The sequence below is a fragment of the Cariama cristata genome, unplaced genomic scaffold, assembly GCF_000690535.1.
Source record: "Cariama cristata isolate BGI_N322 unplaced genomic scaffold, ASM69053v1 scaffold32915, whole genome shotgun sequence".
In the NCBI taxonomy this organism is placed as follows: domain Eukaryota; kingdom Metazoa; phylum Chordata; class Aves; order Cariamiformes; family Cariamidae; genus Cariama; species Cariama cristata.
Window position 1 is genome coordinate 20,968 of NW_009618845.1, and position 15,936 is coordinate 36,903.

General features: G+C 36.0%; 1 protein-coding gene across 1 annotated transcript in view; it reads left to right on the top strand.

Moving 5' to 3' along the window:
* Positions 1 to 15,936, top strand: part of LOC104162313 (DNA excision repair protein ERCC-6-like 2) — a 57,399-nt gene that overhangs the window by 20,895 nt on the left and 20,568 nt on the right. The window contains exons 10-15 of the mRNA XM_009701013.1: positions 2,669 to 2,740; positions 3,941 to 4,086; positions 9,217 to 9,312; positions 9,981 to 10,080; positions 13,347 to 13,499; positions 14,623 to 14,703. Of these exons, the coding sequence (XP_009699315.1) occupies positions 2,669 to 2,740; positions 3,941 to 4,086; positions 9,217 to 9,312; positions 9,981 to 10,080; positions 13,347 to 13,499; positions 14,623 to 14,703 (648 nt within the window). The remainder of the gene's footprint in view (positions 1 to 2,668; positions 2,741 to 3,940; positions 4,087 to 9,216; positions 9,313 to 9,980; positions 10,081 to 13,346; positions 13,500 to 14,622; positions 14,704 to 15,936) is intronic.

The window sequence follows — 15,936 nt, forward strand, 5'->3', positions numbered from 1 at the left end:
GCAATTGTAACTGTTTTTCAGAGTTGAAGAGATTAACCTATCTACTTAAAGTATCTTCTGTTCTCTCACCAAGGAGGGATGAAACACGTAGGGAAGCCTAGAGTTTTGTACTATGGAATGTGCCTACTGCCACCAGTAAAACTTAGAATGCTGGAACGTAAGCGTGAGAGTAGCGTATTGGTGTTTGTGTCCTACCTTGTGCTGTGACTGCAGTCATCTCTACATGTTTTGCAAGCTGTAGCATTTACAATGTGCCACTCCAGGTTTTCTGTTCTGAATTTAAGATTAGAACTAGACACTGGAAAAAACAGTCCCTATAATCCAAATGTACACGTGTAAGTTTTGATGGTATACCCGTGACTCTCATACATCCTTGCTACAGTGGGAGGTGATCTGAGCTTCTGCTTTCTTTGTGGTATTATCCCCTCATTTTCAATCATACTGCAGAACATACAGTTTTCAGAAGACTTTGTTTATGCTTTCTGTTGCAAGGTGAATTTCATGCCTAGATTTTAAACTTGAAATACTTGAATATGTGAGAATTGAAATGAAAGGAGCGTGCTGCCTTGTTTAGGAACCACCATTTTTCTGTAATTAAGACAACGAGGACCTGCAAAGTGTAAGGAGGAATGATTCCGTTGCTTTTGAAACACAGAGATTGCAGATTGTCCACACAGAAGTATCAGGGACTGCTTGGAAAAGAAATGAGATGAATGAGGGTAATTTTAAAAGCCTGCAGTAATTCTCATTACTACCTTATCTGATTGTTTCTACAGTTTTGTTAAAATTCTGGCTCAGAGAGTCTCTATGTACTTCCTAAGTGAAAAGGGCTAATAAATGTCTGGACATTTGAAATAACTTTTTTTTTAAAAAAAAAAAACTACAGCTATAGTATTTCCACAGATAGCCATTTGTGGAATTTTGGAATACTGTTCTTAATATAAATCTCTTAGGAATAATTATGTTGGATTGACTTATTTATTTTTGCCTAGCATATTATCATTATTTCAGTAGGAAGATGGAAGTCTATTGGAGCACCTTCAAATAATGGTAATTGTCGCCATTAAACATAACCCTAACCCAGGCAGGCATGGTTATGAAGGCTTAAAAACACTGTAGACTAACTTGGGCATCTGTATACCAACAAGGTATTCTCAAATGTGAGAGGTGGGATTTCATCACAGCCAGACAATTTACAATGTGTAGTAATGGAGAGATACACATTTAAATCCGTGTGGACTCTTAGAAAGAGCATGTTACTTTTGCTTAAGTATGATCAAGTATTTTTTTTCAGGCTAACAACTTTCAGGATAATGCTCTGGTGCACGAACATACAATTTATTTCTTTTTAATGCAAAACTATTCATTATTTTTCCCTGTTCGTCACTTCAAAACACCTAAAATCCCAATGGGCATGACGTTGATCCATTTTATTTAAACAAACTGGGTGGATTTGTCTGTGTATTCTCCTATAGGAAATTCATTATTTGACCTGTACTTTAATAATAACAGCAATAATACACTAGCCAAATTCCTTCTACCTTAAAAGCATATCACTGTTTTTCTTCTGTTTCTTTTTCTGAATGTGGCAAATTAAAATGTAAATGTAAGTAACTTAGGTCTTGTTGAATTGCCTGATGTGGATTTTTTCCCAGTAAAATAAGTCCTGGTTTATATCTTGTACAATGAAACCAGGCAAAAATTTTCTTGTTTGTACCTTGTTTTCACTTAGCCAGCCAGTTATAACATACACAAAAGGGCTTGTAAGTGATGCATAATTGCCATTTTAGATTCTAGATATTATCCAGAATTGTAAAATTAACATAAACATTCATCATTATTTGGTTGTCAAAGATTTGTTAGGCTTTTAGTGAGATCAGTGTTGATTAACAGTTTATGTATTTATCACTGAACCAATATAATTTTTAAAATATTAATTGCCCAGTGGGAGAAAGCTACAGACATGGTACAGAAAATTCCTCTTTCCCCTTTGTGTATTGCTTCTACGCGGTACTCTGGAGCTGCCATTGCCAGATGTGGACATGCTTCCTTTGAAAATAACAGTATCACTATTGTACACAAGGCTCTGGATTGTTTGCTTCCCCACCAGAAGAACATTGTGTGTGGGCGGATTATTGGCATTTCAAGGTCTGTGCAGAATCTGGGAAGCTGGATCCTACTGTAAACAGAGCAACAGACGAGAGGGGGAGTGGGGAGGGGCATACATCTCACTGATTATTTTAAGAAGACAAGTTCCAAGAAGTTCTGAACTCAGATATAGTACAGAAAGCTTAAACAGACCTTTGTGTTTTCAGGGGAACTGTGTGCATTTGTTAAATGCAAAAATTCACAAGCTGAGCTAGCACATGAGATAAGTAACATTTTATTGCTGTCTATGCACTGACACAAATAGCTTCTGAATTTACCTGGTTAGTGGTGATTGCCTTTTTACAGGAGAATTTCCACGAAGATCACTGAAAAATGTGTAGATCCAGCATCTCTGTTACCTTTGGCACATTCATTATGTTAGTAATATTTTTTGTTGTGCCTCTGGCTTGGCAAACAGTTCATTACAGTGTAGCCTGTTTAGAGGTTGAAAACACAAGTAAGTGTGTGAGATGACGTGTAGATAAAATCTCTTAATTTTTATTCTGTGGTGCATTTACAGGTCCTTCAGCAACTTTTAAATCACTTCCGAAAAAACAAGGATAAAGTTCTTCTTTTCTCCTTTTCCACAAAGGTGAGCTCCATATGATTTTTATCAATTTACTGCTGCAGTAAGTTCTGAAGCGTAAAGCACTGAGGTGACAGCTGTCAACCACATTTCCTTTCTCTCTGTACTGTGGAAAATAATGGTGAAGACAGTGTGCCGTACTCCAGAAGCGTATTGAAACCTTATGTTATCTCATGGAAAAAATGGTGATGGCAGAACAAATGTACACTCTGCTGCCTGCCTTAGAGCTTTTTAAAATTGTTATATTACTTCAGGTGTAGATAGCTCATACTGGGTTCAGCTGGTATGTCTTGAGTTAGAGCACTGTCACAGCAAAGTACAGCTAAGTATCATACAGCCTTTGTGTTAGCACTGAAAGTAGTTAAGTTTCCTCTTCTTGCCAGTTCAACTGGCTTGTGACCATCAGCAGTAGTCAAACTTCAACCCTGAGACTTACACCAGTTGGTTTGAACTTAAACAGTGTTTACTTAGAGCAAAAGGTGTATGCTTATTTTGCTTTTAAGGGACTTGCTCCTTGATTTTTCTTGTAAGGGCATAATGTGTTTCCTGAAATGGTGCAATCTATAATATGGCTTTCTTTGATTAAATATTCATAATGATGGCACTAAAAAATATTAAAAAGTAATAATGTGAAGGACAGTTCAGAGCCATAAGTATTTAATAATTTTTATGGCTTTAAGGAAGACTGCAAGTTTAATACTTAGATACAGTAGTAAAATGCTCATGTCTCTCAGACTTTGCTTCATGGTGTTCAAGACCAGACTGACTGCTGGTTACTGCAGTCTCTCTCACTCCATCCCTCTGAACTCTGACTGTGCATACTAGCATGTTTCTCTGTGCTGTCTCTGGTGCTCACTTGCTATATTTCAAGTCATTGAAACTTACTGCTAAGGTGGTAGGAAACTGTTCAAGTTGCCTACTAGCTTAACGGATTGAGCGGATTCAGCATCACTTAGAGCTGGGACAGGCAGCTGGGTTTGGAGGACTGAGTGAGACCACAACAGACCAACATTAGTCACCTTGAATGCTGTAGAATCACAGCTAAAGCGAGTCAAGGATGTTGATATCAAAATGGTGAAGATTTACTCTCACTTTCAATGCTTGGTCTATTGAAAATATATTTGAGGAACATGGCCTCTGTGATTTATGTTTAATTAAAAAGACACTAGTAAGCGTGTAATCTTTTTTTATTATTTTTCCACCCAGTTGCTAGACGTGCTGGAACAATACTGTATAGCATCTGGGCTAGATTACCGAAGACTTGATGGAAATACAAAATCAGAAGATAGAATCAGAATTGTAAGAGAGTTCAACAGCGTTCAAGAAATTAACATATGTCTTGTATCTACAATGTAAGAAAACTTAAATTGTAGTCTGTTTCATTCTACCTTTCTTGTGTTTAGTAAATAGTTTAGTCTGTATTTTGCTTAATGACCTTGTGAGGGTTTACTTTTTTATGAAAGTGAATTATTCTCTTGTCTGTTAGTAAACATACATTCATTGCTGTGGTCTGAAGCTTCTTAAAATATCTAGAGACTTCCTCCCTTCCCCTCTCCTCTGCTTTATGAGGATTTCTAAGATCTGGAACAAGTAAGTCTTTGGAATCCTAGTTTTAAATGTCCAGTTGCTGTAGGAGTGAGGAAACAGTTTTTAAATATTATTATTATGTCATTATCCACAAGAAGATCTCGTTTTGAGGTAGACAGACTCAATGTCTTGCAGTGTACTAGTAGTACTAGCAAATGAGTGTGAATATGAAATACTGTATTGAACTGAAAAATCATCTTAGTGTTACTATAATTTATTAACCATGTTAATTAGCATATGTCTGTTTAAAATACTTCAGACAATCCTTGATTGTCTTTTAAAAATGTATGAACCTGTCAGATCTGCTTGTCAATTTATGATGGACAGTGAATTCTTTTGAAATAGGGCAATATGTTCTACCAGAACTAATGAAACTATGATGATCATTCTTTTATTTATGTTTGTTTAATTCTAGTTACTTCCGTGTTTCACCTTGGATGAAGTTTGTTACCAGGCAAGGGCAGAAAGGGAACAAGGAGAAACTTTAATCTTCCTGCCCAGAGGAAAACTTAGTGAAACTCAATGAAACATGAAAACATGCCCTTCTTACCTATATAGTCACTTTAGTCCTTATTTACTGTTGGAGTTAGATAAGAGGATCCATACTACTTCTGTTTAAATAGAAGTCAGACGTATTCTTAAAGGCTATTGCAAGTGCACGTCAGAACCGTCTTCAGATACTCTGTGGTGCATGTGGGCAGGGTTGTGAAGAGATTTGTGGTGTTGGTCATGCATGTTAGTTTATAATCTTTGTCGACTGTGGAATCTGGCCATCAGCTTCCCTGAGACCTTCAAGAGTCCCTGTTCCTTGTCTCTGAAGACAGCAGGGAATTACTGCATCTGTAGCATTAGGAAAGACTCTCTAGTTTTTGCTTCTATCAGTCTAGTTTAGTTGCATAATCATAACCTTTTCAGTTCTATTTACATAGAAATAAAAATAAAGATCGGGCAAACAGAGATGGACTTTCTCCTCTCTGTTCTGAGAGCTTGTGAATATGGAGACTGGTGAGCTTTCCATACCTGCTGGTGTGCTTGAGACAAGAGTCTTGATTCTGTTGCTTTTAGTGTTTCTCATATTACTGAGTAAATGGAAAGAACAAACAATGATTGAATTGTGGTCAATATAACCAATGTTAGTAAAACAGAAGGTGCAATTCTTCGTGTAGTTTATCACAGATGACAAGAAGTGGTCTTTTTGCTTGCTTGGTATACAGCAATGGAAGCAGTTTTAATTTTGTGATCCTTTGGAAATCAGAAAGCAATTTATCCTAATTCTACTCTACAAGAGATTCATTTTTCCTCTTACGCAGATTTCAGGCATTAGGACTCTACACTATATTCTTTATTTCTCAACACATGGTAAATTGACAGAATTGGGTTATACCCTTATGTCTGTGCTTTCTTGCAAAGCTTTTGGCTGACTGTTCTGTGTAGTCAACTTGTATCTGTTCTGAAAGTCCCATTGCTCAGAGAGCCAAATGTGGATTTTCACTGAAAATACTTGCACAGTCTTTTGGCTGCAGAAATGCATTCTGCAAAGGATGAATTCTCCACATAGTGATCTTGAGTATGCCATTTTATTCTGCTGGCACAGTTAACATAATGGGAATATGGGAAAAAATAAATGGGAAACTCCAGTCTATAAATTAGCAAGTTACAGTGCAGACAGTGGTGATGACTTCACTGATAAATTTATAATGTTTCTGTATTATTATATATATTATTATTCTATATTTTTTGTACCAGCAAAATGCTGTTTCTGCCTGGACTTGCCTGTGTATAGCCTGTAGACATTTGGAAATCCTGATTTTTAATTGGTTGGTGGGTTTTCAGAAATGGGGCCTTAAACAATAAGGTAAAAAAAAAAAAAAGGAAAAAAATAAAAATCTGTCTATCTATGTAGCTTGACCTCAAGTCTTGCAGTTAATGTTCGCATCAAACATACTCATATAGCTATCCATAATGCTTTTATCAGTAGCTATGACTAGTATAGCTATATGGGTGAATACATTTTATGGGTGTTGAGAGAAAATATGATTGATTTTTCTTCAGAGCTTGTAAATTCCATCAAACCAGTAGGTGTGGATCATGAATTTCAGCCCTGAGCTCTGTGGAAAAATAGATATACATCTGTTGGAATTTCTAAGACTCATGAAGTATAACCTGTTTCAGAACACTTCAGTCCTGTGCTGGTGTTGCTGGGAAAATGTGTGATTATTTGGGAGAAAAGCAAGCCATTTTTGGGCATGCTTAGAAACATTAAAATTGCTGCAGTTGCTGTAACTTGACAGGAGAATGTCGGAACTTGCAACTCCATTGATGCTGCTTAACCTGAAGAAAAGGAACTGTACATGTACAATCCATCATAATGCTCTGGAAGAAATAAGAACAGCGAGTATTCCCACCATCAAAGCTAGATCATGGTGTCTGGATTTTTCATGCTAGTCTTTCTCTAGATTAATTCCTTCAGAATAAGTATAAATGAAAATGTATTTCTACTTCTCAGCTTTCTTTTTTATATAAAGAGAACTGCTTAGATGATCAAAAGATGATGGTTACAGAAATTTGTAGACAGTTTTTATCGTGAAAGATTACAGTATGCACTTCCATTCTACCTGCAGCATTCTCAATTACTCTCCATTGCTGGACTGCTGTCCATTACCTTTTATAGGGCTTCCTTTGACTTGAATTCTTCACAACTATGTTGCAAATAACTTCTAATGCTAATGTGATCAATTTCAAAGAACTCTCAGCCACAAGATATCACTGAAATAGAGAAGTTTTAAACTATAAAAAACTTATCTTGGTAAATAGAATTATGTAATCAAAGCTTTCATGGAAACTTTCCTCATGCAATATTGTTTTGTTACTTCTGAACACTGAGGTATTAAGTTGTCAATGACAGGATATAAGACCAAGCCATTTATTTAACACTGTGCAGTTTATAATAAAATGATCTTTGGAAAACTGTTGTTTGTAACAGAACTATTATGAGGCCTTTCATAAAAAAAAATTTGAGCTATATTACAGTAATTTGCATGGACTATCTTACAGTAATAACTAACAGCTAGCTGTTAACATAATGGGAATATGATAGTTAAGATGGAAGATATTCTTTATAATACTGAAACCAACTACTGCATTCATTCTGTCCATGAAGAATATAGGAGCCATTCTTCTTTTGTTTTGGAGTATCTGAATTTTTGTGGCGTACTTAAAAATATTGAAAGGTAAAATCTTTATAAAGCTAAGTATCCTGTTTAGTTAATTTTTATAGTCAATCTGTTTTACTTGCACAGAGGCTTTGCACTGAGGTTTAATGGATATTTCAGTTCCAAATATTGCAATTTTTTATGAGAAAGCATTTAGAAAAACATGTTGACTTAAGTTTCGGTCTGACTGCTGAGTCAGTTTGGTAAGATGAGAGGCTAAATTCTGTCCTCACTAAAAAGCAATGTTCCAAAATTCAAAAATACAGTAAGGTATTCTGAAAAATACAAAAAATTTTATTCAGCATTTCAAACTTCAAGAACGCTCATCCTCTGGAAACCTTGATTAATACTGTCAGGTTCCCATGTTCTCTCCCTTTCCAGATTTAACTAACCCACACCACACCACACCTGGAAAGAAGAGGCCACAACTCTGTTTACATTGGCAAGGATTCCATGAAGACCAAAAAGTAGTGGGGCTCCATAAGCTTTTGCGTTTTGTCTCCATTCATTCTTGTATCTGGAAACTTTACCTTTCCCACTGCTTTAAACAAGCAGAATATAAAGTAATCCGTTAAAACTGGGTGCTTGGTAAATTAAATGGGATTGACATTTTTAGATTTGCAGTATCTCATTCAGTAAAAAAACTCACTTGAAATTAGTGCTGCCTGTGTCAATGTGAAGAATTGTTCTAACAGTTAAATTAATAATAGTACTTAGCATGTGCTTGTATAGGAACTTGTCGCTTTTTGTAGGAATGTTGTTTGAGCCAGCTGCAAAGAATTTTCAGTATTTGCTTGTTTTGCAGCTGGATGAGATGTGGTATTTTCCTAACTTTTGTTCCTGTCAAATTATTCAGCTATGCGTATGCCACACTCCAAGTAACTGAGCAATTTTGTTGGATTCGGCAGGGTGTTAGTTAGCTACCTAGGGTTAGGCATATGCTCAAATTCTTTACTGGCTTGCAGGCTTTACCTGAAAGCACACTACAGCTGTTGAATGTTTTAAGATGATGTAACTGGTATCCCTGTGACTCCTAACCCCCACAGCAGACAACTTTCTTACTGTGACTTTTTTCCTTATAATGACCAGTATGAATGTTGCTCATATATAGCTGTGTGGCCAACTATATTTTTAACAGTTGACTAACATACTGTAAAAGTATGCTTGTGACAGTTGTTAATTCTTATGACTTACCCTAGACTGTGACCGTTTTAGTGGAAGCTGCATATCAAAACTATGGACTGGGATTAGAGGAAGTAATATTTAATGCAGACTCTTTACTTAAACTGTAGTTTTCCTGCTTCTGTAATGTCAGCTGGCATAAAAGTGGTCATGAATTTCAGTATAATCATTGGGGAAGTTGGCCTGTGTGGGCTTAGTGGGTATGAAGTAGCAATCAAGACTTTTACTGTAGTAAGGTGATAGCAGTTGATTGTGACTTAGCTAGTCGTACAGTTTATAATCTTCTTGCTACTTAGGTGAGAAGACTGTTTTATAACAGTGGTTATTTGAGTACTTGGTGCTTATTATTACAACATTAATACAAAGCTGTACCCCACTATTTTCAGTGTCTCTGTTCTGCTCTTTACTGGGTATGCCAATATGGACCTAATACACTGGAAGAAAATAATTCTATTTTTCTTACTGTCAAATAGTTTTATTTTTTCATTTTTATGTTTTTAGGGCTGGTGGACTGGGTCTTAATTTTGTTGGTGCCAATGTTGTTATACTGTTTGATCCTACATGGAACCCAGCAAATGATCTTCAAGCTATTGACAGGTACAGTCTCAAAATACAAACTTGATCCATGTTGTACTCTTTTTGCTTTGATTCTGTAATCTGATTGTCCAACTAAAATTTTCCTCAGGGAGAAAAATTTTTATCTAGTCTGACTAGTCGGCAAGACAGTAAGAAAGGTCCAGCTAAATTATTTTTTTAACTTTGATTTCTTGTTTTTAACCCTGAATTTTACTTCTTATTTTTCCATTTTATTTTTGTCGCACTGTTATGGTGGGCTCATTAAAAAAAAAAAAAAGCCATAGTTACTGTAACTTTTCTTGATCTCTAGAATGTGTGTGTGTAGCTGAATGGTGTTTTTCCTGTGTTTGTCAGGACAGAGTATGTTGTCATTGATCCTAGTTCAAGTGATGTTTTGAATTCCAGAATCGTTAAAGAAAAACATTTATGTTCTTTTCTGCTTCACCCTTGTGGAGATTAGTGTCTTTTCAGCACTCATTTCCATCTCTGATATTATGCCATTGGAGTATTTCCGTGAATCTGGATCTTCTTTCAAAAACAACCAACTCATGAATTATTTAGAGTACTCCTGTTTTATTGGAATGCTTTTATTAATTTATTTAGTTGTTTTACTACCCATAACAGTGCTGCTTTTTTTTTTTTTTTTTACTGATTAAAAAATGTTTTTCAACATGCCACTGTCCTTGCAGAGCTTATAGGATTGGCCAATACAAAGCTGTTAAAGTGTTCAGGTTGATATCCTTGGGAACTGTGGAGGAGATGATGTACTTGCGACAAGTTTATAAACAGGTAAAGTTCATGAACTATTTAAATTGGGAGCTCTTTTTAGCAGTTTCAATGACTGAAAGCTAAGCTAGCCTATAGCAAAATTGTAGTTTACATTGGTTTTATGATACAAGCTGTTAACTTATTAAGCAGAGATATATCACTTAGTAATTGCTGAAGAACAAAACAGAATTATATTTGTATTTGAGTTTTTCTGTAATTTTTTACAGTTTAATTATGCAATATACGCTAATCAGGTTATACAGGGAACTGTTTTATTTAAAGACTTGTAAAATATGTGTGAGAGTTGTAGTTGATATCTGCAGCAGTTTGATTCAGGCAGCTTTTTCTTATGAAAGGTTGGAGAAAATGGAGCAAAAATCTTGCTGGTGCTATGAAAGAAAAGCAAGAAGGCATTGCCACTGTCCTGCCTGTGACAACTTGCTTATAAAAGGACGGGGAAACAGCTTGTAGTTGCTTCTGTTACGAAGATAAGAAGTGATGTTGCTTGCCAGAATACTCAATCTGAAACACTTGCTCTCTCCAGATTTTTCTACTTACATTGATAGGTTTAAACACCTAAGACTGGGAGAAACAAAGTATGTGGTTTGAGGAATAATCTAGCAACTGTTTTGTAATGAGGTCAGAATTAAAACAGAAAATAAGCGAACTTGTACAACAAAGAGCAGGCTGCAGAAAAATGAGAAACTAGATGAAATATGAACATGTTTTTCTTAACAAAAGTTGCAAGTTAAGAAATAAGATGATTGATTTTAAGTTAGGATACTGACATTATAGGCATATAAACTTGGAGAAAGGAAGAAAATCAGTGAGATACAGTTGTCCTGAAGAATGCGCTGCATAGAAAAGACAAAGTAGGTCACCTCAGTGGGCAAATGATACTATAGATTAAAGAAGCCTTTATGAAGTTTGAGGAATTAACCTAATAATTTGAATTTCTGGCCATAAATGGGAAAAACTTGGTAATGAGTCTTCAGTGACAAGCACTCTCTGGTAGCTGGGTTATTTACAAGGAGGAGGTTGGAGGCTGAATGAGTGGGAAATACAGTAGTATACAAATTGTCATTATCCTGCTAAGATTTAAGTAAGTGACAAGTAAGAATAAGGTTCTAAAGATCATCTGATTTCGCAGAGCAGGTAGTCAGAAAACCCATAGCTGGGAGATCTAATCTTGAGCTGCTGTCAGTAATGTGTATGGCTTGCTTTAAAATGTTACTTTCAAAAGTGTAACAGTGATTTTATCTCACTTAAATTCAGTGTTTTGTAGAAGCCAAAAAGCTGTTAAGAGTTCTGTTTCATTTTGACAAAATGATCTAAATGAAAAAGAGAAAACTTGGTAAGAAGAAATTAAAAAAGTAGGTGATGGGCTGAAGTGCTCACAGGTAATTGGACAATTTTCAGAGACACTGTATCAGAAGCTCAGAATGAACACCACATTGTATTAATACTTGAAATCGTATACTGATGAGACAAGTTAAATATAAAACACAGTAAGTCCAAAAACTATTTTTGAGGGACAGTGGTCTAAAACCATAAAAGCTAGTAATTTAGTCTTCAGACACATCAGGAGCAGGGATTGTACTGCTCTGAGTGTTACTTTAGTGAGGTTTAAAGGAGTGTTCATGGCAAAAAAACCTACTTGACTTATTCTTTATATCCATATTCATGGAAAAGCTTAGAGAGCATCCTGTTCCAAGGTTTCTCTTGTGCACAGTACTTTTGAGGATTCATTTCAACAGCAGGTATCAGTAGGAGAGGCTCAAAGGCTAACAGAATGAGCAGTAACAGATTATGACCAACTAGATTCACCGAAATCCTGAAGGAGGGGAGTCATGCTTTGCAGAGGTCTTTGGAGTTGATGATCTTGTAGATAAAGAAGGCCTGGATGTTGTTTGTTTGGATGTCTAAAAGGCATGTATAAAACTACTTGAAAGACTGTTGTTTTATTTGTTTTTTTTTTAAGTTGACTTGTGTTTTTCAATAAGTAAGAACCAATAAACAGAGTAATTGTAAATCTGGTTTGTTTGGTTTTTTTTTAAGTCTGCACTTGGATTGCATTCCCTGCTATTGACACTTGAATACAGTTAGGGAATTTTCAGTAAGTTGTGAAAAAAAGTGTTTTTCTGCTGTTGAAAATTCTGAAACCATGACTGCATGTGGACTTGTGGCTTTTGGTGAACTATACAAATGTGCTCTGAGAGCTAAATGTTGTCATCCATCCTTTTCATGAAATGAATTTATGTGAAGATACTTTATCATGATTTTAGTGTATTCTTACTGAGGGATAGATCTGATTTTTAAAGTTACAGAATTTTTTTTATTAATGGTGTTTGGTTATCCGACCTAGTCGTACATGATTGAAGAATCTGATGTAAATAAAATTGAAATCTAATATCATAGAAACCTGAATAAGTTATATATGTATCCTAAAATATACTTTTTTAAATATCATGCATAATTCAAGAAAGATGTAAACTGTCCTTAGCTAAAGTTAAGCTAGAATTTACCTGTATAGTTAACTGGCCTGCATAATTCAAGAGATGTGCTGTCTAGGAAAATGGCTGTTCAGTGCTAGAACTAGAAGCGAGTAGAACTGAAGAACTACCAACTGCTTAGAGACAGTTACAAAAAGCATTACAGGTCTGGTATCCATAAAACCATCTTTTTGGCATTCTTCCACTTAAAGTCAAATAGACCAATTATATAAGTATTGAAAATTTACCATCACTGGAATGCAGCTAAACCTGTCTGACTTCAAAAGTTTTTTTTAATTCTGCCTTACAAACTATTGACTTGTCTTTCCTTTTCACCTGGAATATTTTTAAGTCACTTCTGTGCAGTCTACTTAGCAAGAGTGCATGATAATTAAAATATTCAGAAATCAGTAGGAGCAATCTTGTGGGTTTATCTAGTCCTTACCAAGTAAGCATACAATGCAAAAGACTGTAAAAATAGTAAGAATTTAGTATTGAGGAAAGATGAGCAGTCAAGATACAGAGGAGTGTCAGTAGTATGTATAGTAGATATCTGATATTAAACAACATTAAAGTAAAAGACTTGAATTTTTTTTTTTATTCAGTAAAACAAAGTAGGTTCTTATTGTACCACAGTCTATTATACCAACGTCTGCCAGGGAAATTAAAACAAAATATCCTCCCTTAGGAATTTCTGCCTGCTCCAACTAAAGCTGTGTATATAATGTGGATGCCAGGAAATTCTGACATGTTGGAGCAAACACTTATGAAATCTCTTGTGTTGTTCTATTTTAGCAACTTCACTGTGCAGTGGTTGGAAGTGAAAATGCCAAGCGGTATTTCGAGGCAGTGCAAGGATCAAAGGAACATCAAGGAGAGCTTTTTGGGATCCATAACCTTTTCAAACTTAGGACTCATGGATCCTGTCTTACCAAAGACATCCTGGAGGTGTGAAGTCCTACCTTTTTACTTTTGGATATTAGTTTTAGAGTTTTCCTTTCCTCATGAGATATTTTGTTGTAATTTTGAATGGCAGCCCTTCATAAAACAGAATGGTGAAACTTAAACAGCCTATGCAGTATCTTAAATGAAATAGACATGCTAATTTTTCACACTGATGTAGACCAGATAAATTTCCTTCAATCAAACAAAAAGCTGTAAAAAGTTTGGATTATAATTTTCAAAAGTTTGCTAATATTTATTTTTCTAATAAAAATGTGACTTATTTTTGTGATACTCTCACATATTGTCAACCTTGTACATAGATGCCTTTTATTCATCAATAGCTTGGAGTGACCTTTTAAGTCAGAATTCAGATCATAAAAATAATTTTTATGATCATAGTAACCTTTTATTGGTACATTTTGAGATGTCAGAAACTGTTTAGTAAAATGTATTTTATAATGCTGTACTCAAAAATGTTACAAGGTGGAAGTAAATAATTGGGGCTTCATATTTTGAGATTGATTTCTTAGTTACTCTAAAAAGCATATAGTGTAAACTGATTTTAAGTATATGTAGTATTTCACTTTTTTCTATCCAGCATGTTTGCTGCAGTGAACTTGCATCTTGGAATTTATTGCAGCTGTATTCTAGGTTTCTTGCTATCCTTTGCTTTATTTTGTTTTGCTTATGCTGGGAAGAGGCTGGGTAATGTGATACAGCAGTATAAAGGTAGCATAACCAAAAGAGTAATGTGGTGTCAGAACATGTACTTTGGGGTATTAAGCTCAAAAACTTCTCTAAATTAAATTAAAACATGGTGTGTAAAATGAACATTGTATCAGGTATTCTGCTTTGGAAAAAAGATTAAAATCATTAAAACAGTGTATGCATAAGATCCTCTCAATTTATGCGCTATGTTATTTTTCCTGCAGGTTATGTATTAGATCAAAGAGCAGTAAGTGTATTGCCAAAATGCGAGTCTTAGTCTGGACTTTGCTGATTGTACTTCTGGTGCTTACACCTCTGTAGAAAGAAAGAAAAACTATTTTTTTTTTTTTTTCCTTGGCTTGCCTTTATTAACTTTAAAAGATTTAGTTTTTATTATATACGTTCTTGATTGTTTTAGAGGGAAGGGCGAGTAGAAGCAGGAGTCATGACAGCAACTACATGGCTAAAGGAAGAGACTCCTCCACACAGCTCAGAAAAGGTGAGATATCTTTGTAGACTATGGATCAGAGGATGACAATCCCTCTAGGTCCCAGTACTACAGTGGCAAATTTGGACAGTATGTTGTTAGGGTGATAATACTTTTACCCTAGATTGCACTTGCCATCTTTTATTGTCTGCTTGCCCCTGGTTTTGCATATTGTAAAGCATTAGGTAATGTCATGCTGTTTGTATTTCAAATGGGATATTCTGAACATCTGGTAATATGGTATTCTGACCTTTAGAACACTTGCATATTCTCAGTCTGAAAGCAGGTATTACTAACATGCTATTATTACAGAGCAATATTGCTTACTGAAGCTGACTGAACATGAGCCAGCAGTGTGCCCAGGCGGCCAAGAAGGCCAACAGCATCCTGGCCTGTATCAGAAATAAGGTGGCCAGCAGGACTAGGGGAGTGATTGTCCACTTGTACTCAGCAGTGGTGAGGCCGCATGTCAAATACCGTGTTTAGTTTTGGGCCCCTCACTACAAGAAGGACATTGAGGTGCTGGAACGAGTCCAGAGAAGAGCAACAAAGCTGGTGAAGGGACTGAAGAAAAAGTCTTACGAGGAGCGGCTGAGGGAGCTGGGGTGGTTTAGCCTGGAGAAGAGGAGGCTGAGGGGAGACTTTATCGCCCTCTACAATAACCTGAAAGGAGGTTGTAGCGAGCTGGGAGTTGATCTCTTCTCCCCGGTAACTAGCGATAGGACAAGAGGAAACAATCTCAAGTTGCACCAGGGGAGGTTCAGGTTGGATCTTAGGAAGAACTTCTTCACTGTAAGAGTTAAGCATTGGAATGGGCTTCCCAGGGAGGTGGTGGACTCACCATCCCTGGAGGTGTTCAAAAAACATTTAGATGTGGTGCTTCAAGACATGGTTTAATGGTTTTAGTGGGCATGGTGACATTGGGTAGAAGGTTGGACTTGATCTTTGAGGTCTCTTCCAACTGTAATTATTCTATGATTCTGTTTCTCTGCAGTGTCTTAAGAGTGACAGCCACATGATGTGACATGATATGATATCACAGCTTTCTGGTCAAGAAGTCAGTTGAGAATGTGACACCTACTATAATTTAGAAGATTTTGGTTAGGGAATTGTGGAAAGGAGGACAATTGGTTTAGAGGATTGAAAGCTTGCTCCAGGTTTTGTGGACCTATGTGGAAGATATGTGGTGGGTGATTTAGTTGACGTAATCAGACAGTGATTAGCACCAAATCAGTGGTCTGTTCA